Source organism: Cherax quadricarinatus, chromosome 83 (genome assembly GCF_038502225.1).
Source record: "Cherax quadricarinatus isolate ZL_2023a chromosome 83, ASM3850222v1, whole genome shotgun sequence".
Taxonomy (NCBI): Eukaryota; Metazoa; Arthropoda; class Malacostraca; order Decapoda; family Parastacidae; genus Cherax; species Cherax quadricarinatus.
In genome coordinates, this window is record NC_091374.1 from 4,289,214 (window position 1) to 4,300,156 (window position 10,943).

The window sequence follows — 10,943 nt, forward strand, 5'->3', positions numbered from 1 at the left end:
ACCTTTGAAAAGAAAGTCATAGACTGTCGACGAGAAGTAGTAGCTCATGTGCATCTTCACCTGAAACATCATAACCTAGGTTAATTTAACACCGCTGGCTCACAAAATCATAACACAATTGCCAATAAACCACGGTATATAATTTTGTAAATGGCCTAAGTATGACTTTTTTAAATGGTCCAAGTTGGACTGAATTGTCGTCGTAAGCTCCTCTCTCCTGTGTACAGGTTATCTGTGTAAACCACGGTACAGGTGGTGAGTGAGTCGTAACACTCTAGGCCAGATTCCAGACTCACTCACCGTGGGTTCACACCTTTCTTGTACTGTGGTTTAATTTAACTTTAACCCTTTAACTGCCTCCCATGTAGATCACACAGATCTACATTTTAAGCAGAGTTCCCTGAAATATGCTGCAAGAGGTAAATTTTGGCCTATACACAAGAGACTGGGTCTGTGTGGTTCTGTTCACAATACAAAAAAATCTTGCCCCACAGTGCATGATGGGTAAAAAAAACTTCTGACCTATTGTGTTTGGTTTAAAATAGCAAAACAAACACACACACATGCACACACACATACATACATTTAAAATATTAAAATAATGTTTCAAAAATGGATGAGTGTTAGCATGGGTGAGCACAGAGCTGGACAACCTAGTGACACTACCAAGAGTATTTATTTATATAGGTCATTCAGTGCAAGTAATGGTGGAGAGATTATCATGTCTGTTAACTGCAACCTGGTGTCTGATCAATCAGGCTGTTGGTGACAGACCTACAACAATGACCAGTTGTTTTAAATTTCACAATGTTTGCAAAATACCTGTGTAAGATTTTTTATTATGAATAATTTATGAATAAAAATATTTTTGCAAATCTCTTCTCCTTTAAATTAATATCATTTTTCAACAGACACAATGAAGGCAAACACACGAAGATAATGCAATTATCTTTTCCAGGTTCTCACTAGGAGTGACCTTAATACATAATACAAAATTAAAAGTATTAAAACGATACGCCTGGAATGATCAAAATACATAGACAGACAGACAAGATATACAGGGAAAAAGCTTATAACTTATAATGGCAAGAGAGTGATGGAGTGAGTGATGATACAAGTGTTTCTTCTTTTCTGGGTCACCCTCCCTTGGTGGGAAACCGCCTATGTTAAAAAAAAAATAACTAGCAAAACCATAGGACCTCTGGTCACCAAATAATAAAAATAGATAAACAACTAAACAAACAGATTTCATTAATCAGCTCTAAATAAAAGCATAAACTGAAAATGAAAATATACTTGACAAAAAAAAAAAACAGCAAATACATAAGAATGGAAGAATTTAGCAATATTTATATGTCCACCATACCGTACTATACGTATTGAAATCTGGGGTTATCGTGTTTCTCAAGAACTTATTATGTAATATAATAAGAAGCGCCTGTCATTAAACATAGGCCATCAGCCTTATCAGATGTTGTAGATCTCTCTGAAAACACATTTATCTGCTTGGCTTTATATATTGCTGTTTGAAAACTTATTGTACTACAATCATTCCCGATGCCTGACTGAAATTTTTTCTAGACAAAGTACGAGGACCAGCTGGATTTACTATGGTGGAAGTAAACGAATTTCCTAAATTATGTTGCAAGCTTTCTTACATATATTCACACTGTAGCATTAACAATATCACATATATATTGTTTATAAATGAACTGCTAGTCTTTGAAAGCTTTTTGTGTTTCTGTCATTTAATTACTAGCTCGATTACTAGCGCCCTCGGCTCATACACTGAGGTCTGGGGATCGATCTCCAGTACGGGTGGAAACATTAGGATGTGTTTCCTTAAGGCACCTGCTGTCCATGTTCACCTAGCAGTAAAATGGGTGCCTGGGTGTTAGTTGACTGGTGTGGGTCGCATCCTGGGACAAAATTGACTTAATTTTCCCGAAACACTCTGCATAACAATGGGTTTCTATACAGTAGTACGTTACTAATGTCAGCTAGACCTGTATGCGTACCTTGTAGCTGTACTTGTAGAAATAAAGATTATTATTATTATTAGCCACACATGTCATTCACAGCTCAAAAATTTATGGTATGAACAAATTATAAAATTAAATATGCAGGACAAATAAAAAATGCAAGAATGCCAAGTGAGCCTCCAAGTAAAGTTAGTGTGGTCAAATCAAAAGTAAGCACTAAATCCACAAGTCATACAGTATGGCACTACAGTTTGCGTAATTATTTTACAAATTTCATTAAACTCTAAGCTGTGATCACAATTACTTCTACCGTATACTAGTAGTCCTTTAACATCCCTGAATGTAGCAGATAATGCACGCAAAGAGCAGCTGTTCTTCTCCAACAAAGGTAATCTTAGTATTGATAAGATAGCAATTGACCATATATTTTTTTTTTTCCAACATGCTGGCTGTTTCTCACTGAAGCAGGGTAAGCTGAAAAAGAAACACTTTCATCATCATTTACACTGTCACTGTCTTGTCAGAAGCAGCAAAATCAAATCAAATTAACTTGCATCCATGGATCTATTATACAAACTTAAAAAAATAATTTTTATAATTATTATTATTATTAACAATAATAATAGTAGTAGTAGTAGTAGTAGTAATAATAATAATAATAATAATAATAATAATAATAATAATAATAATAATAATAATAATAATAATAATATAATAATAATAATAATAATAATAATAATAAAAGTAGTAGTAATAATACAGCCTCTCCTTACTTAACGACGGAGTTCAGTTCCTAAGACCACATCGGTAAATGAATTCATCTCTAAGTGAGGAGCATACTATAATGGTAGTGGGTTGTGTCAACCAACTTTGATATTGTTTTAATGTCACCTTTGAATCATTTATAACATTTTTAGTATATTTTTAAATGTTTATGCAGTAGTTTATTGTATATGTACATGTATTGTAATATGTACAGTGGACCCCCGGTTATCGGCCGGTTTGGTTATGGCCAACTTGGTTATCGGTGGGGTTTTCGGCACTCGGTTATTGGCCGTTCGCTCGGTTATCAGCCATTTTGGACGCGTCCATCCGCCGGCTGGGGCAGCTTGCGCTTCAGCTTGGCTTTGTCTCTCGGTGACTGAGGAAGCTTCTGCTCATACATCCAAACATTTTGCTTGTTTACCATTGTTTTTAGTGGTTTTTCTTGCAGTGCAACTGTGAAATAAGTAACCATGGCTCCAAAGAAAGTTCCTAGTAAAGTTCCTGTGGTAAAGAAAGTGAGAAACACCATGGAATTTAAGCGTGAAGTGATAGCAAAATTTGAGTGTGTTATGAAGGTGGTGGAACTTGCCAGGATGTACAGCAAGAATAAATCAACAATTACATCCATCCTGGCAAAGAAAGAACAAATTAAAGATGCTAATGTTGCAAAAGGAGTAACTTTTCTAACTAAACAAAGGACACCGATAATGGAAGTTATTATTATTGTGGATTAAGGAAAAAGAATTAGTGGGAGACAGTGTAGTGGAGTTGATCATTTGTGAGAAGGCAAAGCAGTTGCATGAGGATCTTGCAAAGAAAATGCCTGGAACAAGTGCTGCAGTTTGTGAATTTAGGGCCAGCAAAGGATGGTTTGATAGATTTAAGAAGCGTAGTGGCAACACAGTGCTGTAAGGGATGGTGAGGCTGCAAGTTCTGACAAATGTGTGGCTGAAAAGTATGTTCACGAATTCCAGGACTATGTAAAGGCTGAAGGATTCAAACCCCAACAAGTTTTCAATTGTGATGAAACAGGCCTGTTTTGGAAGAAAATGCCAAACAGGACCTACACTACCCAGGAGGAAAAGGCATTGCCAGGACACAAGCCTATGAAAGACAGGCTTACTCTTTTGTTGTGTGGTAGTGCTAGTGGGGATTTCAAAGTGAAGCCTTTACTTGTGTATCACTCAGAAAAATCCCAGAGTGTTTAAGAAAAACAATGTCATGAAGAATAGATTGTGTGTGATGTGGAAAGCTAATCATAAGGCATGGGTCACAAGGCAAATTTTCAAAGAGTAAGTTAATGATGTGTTTGGCCCGAGTGTGAAAAAATACCTCCTGGAAAAGAAATTGCCACTCAAGTGCCTCCTGTTACTGGACAATGCTCCTGCACATCCTCCAGACTTGGAAGACCAAGTGTTTAGGGACTTCAGTTTTATAAAAGTGAAGTTCTTGCCTCCTAACACCACTCCTCTCCTCCAGCCCATGGACCAGCAGGTCATTTCTAACTTCAAAAAACTCTACACAAAAGCAGTTTCAAAAGTGCTTTGAAGTGACCTCAGACACCCAGTTGACCCTAAGAGAGTTCTAGAGGAATCACTTCACTATCCTCCATTGCATAAGCCTTATAGGTAAGGCTTGGGAGGGAGTAACTTCCAGGACTTTGAACTCTGCTTGGAGAAAACTGTGGCCAGATTGTGTCCAGGAGAGGGATTTTGAAGGGTTTGAGACTCACCGTGACCCTGACCCTGCCGACCCTGTGGACTCTATTGTGTCTTTGGGGAAGTCCCTGGGGTTGGAGGTGAGTGGTGAGGATGTGGAAGAGTTGGTGGAGGACCACAGGGAAGAGCTTACCACTGAAGAGCTGCAAGAGCTTCAACTTGAACAGCAGCAGACTGCAGCTGAGGAACTTGCTTCAGAGGAGGAGGAAGAGGAAGTGAAGGAGGTGCCTTCTTCAGAGATTAAAGAGGTGTGTGCAATGTGGACCAGGGTGCAAGCTTTTGTAGAGAAACACCACCCTGACAAAGCTGAAACAAGCCATATCTGCAACATGTTTAGTGACAAAACCCTGTCCCACTTCAGGGAAATCTTAAAGAGAGGCCAGAAACAAAGCACTCTAGACAGTTATTTTGTGAGACAGGGTCCAGTGACTCTCCAGCTGGTTCTAGTGGCATTAAATGACAGAGAAGGGAAGTAACCCCAGAGAAGGCATTGCTACCTAAAGTCTTCATGGAGGGGGATTCCCCTTCCAAACACTAACTCCTCCCTCTTTCCTCCTCCCTATCTTCCAGAAGCCAGCACTAGCCTTCAATAAAGGTATGTAATACATAATTGTAAAAAAAAAATTTTTTTGTGAATATTTTTGTTTGGAACAAATTAATTTTATTTCCATTATTTCTTATGGGAAATATTAATTTGGTTATCGGCCATTTCGGTTATCAGCCGACCTTCAGGAACGGATTACGGCCGATAACCGGGGGTCCACTGTAAACAGAATAGAAGAAATCAGCTCTAATACACATTGTATTTAGGTATGCATACTGGTAAGAGAGCCTGTCATAAGTCCAAGTCATTGGTAAATGAGCACGTCGTTAAGTGAGGAGAGGCTGTAATAATAATAGTAATAATAATAATGGGGAATCACTAAATCCACTGAGGTCATACAACATAGGGAACAAAAAGTACAGTACAGTAGAAAGCTTGGAACCATGGATTCGGAATCTGTGGTTTCAGTTATCCATGGTCTACTGTGGCACGAAAATAACCCTTAATGTTGCCTAATAATGGCCCCAAAGCACAAAAGCAGTGATGGTGGCAGCTCTTCAAAGCCTAAGAGAAGCTGTGAAGTGCTTTCCATCAGTGAAAAAAGTGCTAATTCTCAATTTATTGTGCATAATTTATCAGTTAAACTTTATCAAAGGTATATGTAAACACCAGACAACTTATACATGGGGGTTCTCTACTATGCATGGTTTCAAGTATCCATTGTAGGTCTTGGAATGTATCTCCCATGGATACAGGGAAAAAAAATTGTAATCTGGTTTGATCCAAGAAATGGGAGAGCATCAAGCAGAGGTCCTAGAGATGGTAAAAGAGGAAATAACATTGAAGAGAGGACAATAGTACAAAGGAAGTGAAGGGACGTCACATTAGGTGTAAGTAACAAGTGTCAGTTATGAAATCACCGAGAGTCTGCACTGGCAGTAGGACCGACTGTGAGAAGGGCAGAAAACATCAGCCTATTAGGGCACTGCAGATGGCATCCGAAATAAGGCTGTGATGCTCTTGGATGAATGAGACAGTTAAACAATGGATGCTAGACTGTCAGTAAGGCCTGATAATTCTGACAGTGGTGTCAGGCACCCAGTATGGTGTTCAAGAATAAATGTTTTGCATTTTGATCTGAAAATATTGGCAGTGGCATCACTTGATGGTGACAACACCAACATGACTGTGAAAACATCAACACGACCATGACAATACCAACACGATCGTGGCAACAACATGATTGTGACAACACCAACATGACCGTGACAACACCAACATGACCATGCCAACATCAGCATGACCATGACAACATCAACATGACCGTGAAAACATCAACACGACTGTGACAACACCAACACGACCATGACAACAACACGACCATGAAAACATGACCGTGACAACAACAACATGACCGTGACAACACCAATATGACTGTGACAACACTAACACGACCGTGAAACACCAACACGACCATGACAACACCAACATGACCATGACAACAACACGGCTGTGAAAACACCAACGCAACCATGACAACACCAACATGACCGTGACAACACCAATATGACTGTGACAACACTAACACGACCATGACAACAACATGACCATGAAAACATGACCGTGACAACAACAACATGACTGTGACAACAACACGACTGTGACAACACGACCGTGACAACACCAACATGACCATGACAACACCAATATGACTGTGACAACACTAACACGACCGTGAAACACCAACACAACCATGACAACACCAACACGACCGTGACAACAACACGACCGTGACAACACGACTGCGACAACAACACGACTGTGACAACACCAAAACAACACCAACATGACTGTGGCAACACCAACATGACCATGACAACACAAAAACAGTAGTAATCACAGTGTTTATCAGATCACTGGGTTACCGCAGCGTTAATTTATTTAGGTACAAACATAAGTAAGTCAGTAAGTAAGTTTATTCAGGTATACACAAACACAGTTACATAGAATTATCATACATAGCAGCATATGTGTAGAGAACCTGGGATAACACAAAGAAGTCAGACAGTGACTTATTTCCATTGGGGTCCTTTTACCTTATTATTATATAAACGTTATAATATTTTCTTATTATTCTATAATGAAGATAACATCTTATTATCATACTAAAAAGACTATCTACTACACGAGGGTCATTAAGACTATCTACAATACATAAGTAAAATTTTAATTCATTTTATTAATAAGTGGGATGCACTAAACCCGCAGGGGATATTCAGCACCAAGGGAGTCGATCATTTTTAATTCAGAAGAGGGGAGGATACGTCCAGTTCCTTGGATCAAGAACCCCTCACCAGTTACATAAATTTAGGTGGTCTAAAGTACCCACTAAAATAACTAAAAATAAAGTCAGATAAAGCGACTTCTTCCCACTGAGGTCCTTGTAATGTCTTATTATTTAACTTAACTTTAAAATACAGTAGAAATCAGTCGTAATTATAACTTTAACAGTTAAAACAGCTAAGTAACTCAACTTTAAGTTTATTTAGGTACAGGTACACATAAATATAATTATCATACGTAGTGTAAATTACCCACCAGGATAACCAAAATTATTATAATCAAAAGTAAACTAAACCCACAAGGGTCATGCAGAAAGATAACCCAAGAAAGTCATAGTTTCTTACTTCCACTGTCTAAGTAAGTAAAGCAAGTAAAAGTCAAGTAAGTAAAGTAAATACAAGTAAAATAAGTTTATTCAGGTACAAGTACACATAAATACAGTTACATAAGTCGTCCTACATAGTAAAATATGTGTATTATTATTATTATAATCAAGGGGGAAGCGCTAAACCCGGAGGATTATACAGCTCCTGGGGGGGGGGGGATGTGGAAGGCATTCAGGCTTAATTCGGGGAACTGGAGCACAGATCCAATTCCCTAAATCAAGAGCCCCTCACCAACATCAAGGAACCTTCCTTGAGGGGAAAATATGTGTAGATTACCAAGATAACCCAAAACTGACTTATTTCCATTGTGCTCCTTGTAATATCTTATTAAACCAGCTCAGTGACTCAAATGTGTGAAAATCTGTTACAATAAAACATAAACAAAAGATAAAGAAAGTGAACTGAGTCGTTAATATGAACATTAAACAGAGAAGATCAACTTACAATAATATTTACACCAACGTTATTGTTAAGTCTCAGCTGAGTAACTGTTGGTTTTAAGGGTTGTAAGTCCTCTAGAACAGTATGAACCTGTTGGTTTTAAGGGTTGTAAGTCCTCTAGAACAGTATGAACCTGTTGGTTTTAAGGGTTGTAAGTCCTCTAGAACAGTATGAACCTGTTGGTTTTAAGGGTTGTAAGTCCTCTAGAACAGTATGAACCTGTTGGTTTTAAGGGTTGTAAGTCCTCTAGAACAGTATGAACCTGTTGGTTTTAAGGGTTGTAAGTCCTCTAGAACAGTATGAACCTGTTGGTTTTAAGGGTTGTAAGTCCTCTAGAACAGTATGAACCTGTTGGTTTTAAGGGTTGTAAGTCCTCTAGAACAGTATGAACCTGTTGGTTTTAAGGGTTGTAAGTCCTCTAGAACAGTATGAACCTGTTGGTTTTAAGGGTTGTAAGTCCTCTAGAACAGTATGAACCTGTTGGTTTTAAGGGTTGTAAGTCCTTTAGAACAGTATGAACCTGTTGGTTTTAAGGGTTGTAAGTCCTCTAGAACAGTATGAACCTGTTGGTTTTAAGGGTTGTAAGTCCTCTACAACAGTATAAACCTGTTGGTTTTAAGGGTTGTAAGTCCTCTAGAACAGTATGAACCTGTTGGATTTAAGGGTTGTAAGTCCTCTAGAACAGTATGAACCTGTTGGATTTAAGGGTTGTAAGTCCTCTAGAACAGTATGAAGCTGTTGGATTTAAGGGTTGTAAGTCCTCTAGAACAGTATGAACCTGTTGGATTTAAGGGTTGTAAGTCCTCTAGAACAGTATGAACCTGTTGGATTTAAGGGTTGTAAGTCCTCTAGAACAGTATGAACCTGTTGGTTTCAAGGGTTGTAAGTCCTCTAGAACAGTATGAACCTGTTGGATTTAAGGGTTGTAAGTCCTCTAGAACAGTATGAACCTGTTGGATTTAAGGGTTGTAAGTCCTCTAGAATAGTATGAACCTGTTGGTTTTAAGGGTTGTAAGTCCTCTAGAACAGTATGAACCTGTTGGATTTAAGGGTTGTAAGTCCTCTAGAACAGTATGAACCTGTTGGTTTTAAGGGTTGTAAGTCCTCTAGAACAGTATGAACCTGTTGGTTTTAAAGGTTGTAAGTCCTCTAAAACAGTATGAACCTGTTGGATTTAAGGGTTGTAAGTCCTCTAGAACAGTATGAACCTGTTGGTTTTAAGGGTTGTAAGTCCTCTAGAACAGTATGAACCTGTTGGTTTTAAGGGTTGTAAGTCCTCTAGAACAGTATGAACCTGTTGGTTTTAAGGGTTGTAAGTCCTCTAGAATAGTATGAACCTGTTGGTTTTAAGGGTTGTAAGTCCTCTAGAACAGTATGAACCTGTTGGTTTTAAGGGTTGTAAGTCCTCTAGAACAGTATGAACCTGTTGGTTTTAAGGGTTGTAAGTCCTCTAGAACAGTATGAACCTGTTGGTTTTAAGGGTTGTAAGTCCTCTACAACAGTATGAACCTGTTGGTTTTAAGGGTTGTAAGTCCTCTAGAACAGTATGAACCTGTTGGTTTTAAGGGTTGTAAGTCCTCTAGAACAGTATGAACCTGTTGGTTTTAAGGGTTGTAAGTCCTCTAGAACAGTATGAACCTGTTGGTTTTAAGGGTTGTAATTCCTCTAGAACAGTATGAACCTGTTTACCTGTTGGATTTAAGGGTTGTAAGGGGTCTAGAACAGTATGAACCTGTTGGTTTTAAGGGTTGTAAGTCCTCTACAACAGTATGAACCTGTTGGTTTTAAGGGTTGTAAGTCCTCTAGAACAGTATGAACCTGTTGGTTTTAAGGGTTGTAAGTCCTCTACAACAGTATGAACCTGTTGGTTTTAAGGGTTGTAAGTCCTCTATAACAGTATGAACCTGTTGGTTTTAAGGGTTGTAAATCCTCTAGAACAGTATGAACCTGTTGGTTTTAAGGGTTATAAGTCCTCTAGAACAGTATGAACCTGTTGATTTTAAGGGTTGTAAGTCCTCTAGAACAGTATGAACTTGTTGGTTTTAAGGGTTGTAAGTCCTCTAGAACAGTATGAACCTGTTGGTTTTAAGGGTTGTAATTCCTCTAGAACAGTATGAACCTGTTGGATTTAAGGGTTGTGAGTCCTCTAGAATAGTATGAACCTGTTGGTTTTAAGGGTTGTAAGTCCTCTACAACAGTATGAACCTGTTGGTTTTAAGGGTTGTAAGTCCTCTAGAACAGTATGAACCTGTTGGTTTTAAGGGTTGTAAGTCCTCTAGAACAGTATGAACCTGTTGGTTTTAAGGGTTGTAAGTCCTCTATAACAGTATGAACCTGTTGGTTTTAAGGGTTGTAAATCCTCTAGAACAGTATGAACCTGTTGGTTTTAAGGGTTGTAAGTCCTCTAGAACAGTATGAAGTTAGTTTAGTATGTTTATTATGCACCCCATACCCATCCTGTGGGCGGTAGTCAAAAGATTACAGAGGTACATAATTGGTCCAGGGACTGGACTCCAAAGTTTTGATAGCTGAGCAAGTTACAAAGGTAATGAACTCACAATTTACAAAGGTAATGAACTCACAATTTACAAAGGCAATGAACTCACAATTTACAAAGGTAATGAACTCCAGGTAGGTCTGGTCACAACCATGACAAGTTACAAAGGTATTTACAGATTACAGAGGTACGTAATGGGTCCAGGGACTGGGCTCCCAAAGTTGTGATGGCTGAACTAGGTACAAGGTAATGAACTCACAAGTTACA

At 38.5% G+C, this 10,943-nt stretch overlaps 1 protein-coding gene across 3 annotated transcripts in view; it reads right to left on the reverse strand.

The window, feature by feature from the left end:
- LOC128702152 (uncharacterized) overlaps positions 1-8,308 on the reverse strand; it is a 173,650-nt gene extending 165,342 nt beyond the window's left edge. Inside the window, exons 1-2 of one of the 3 annotated variants that reach the window (XM_053796221.2) lie at positions 8,183-8,308; positions 1-60 (exon numbers count right to left, since the gene is read on the reverse strand). The exon at positions 1-60 is cut by the window's left edge and continues 22 nt beyond it. In XM_053796221.2, the coding sequence (XP_053652196.1) occupies positions 1-54 (54 nt within the window). In that variant the 5' untranslated portion in view covers positions 55-60; positions 8,183-8,308. Of the gene's footprint in view, positions 61-2,286; positions 2,446-8,182 lie in introns of those variants that run through there. The other 2 variants (XM_053796222.2, XM_053796223.2) reach the window with 2 other exon arrangements.
- Positions 8,309-10,943: the final 2,635 nt, after the last annotated feature.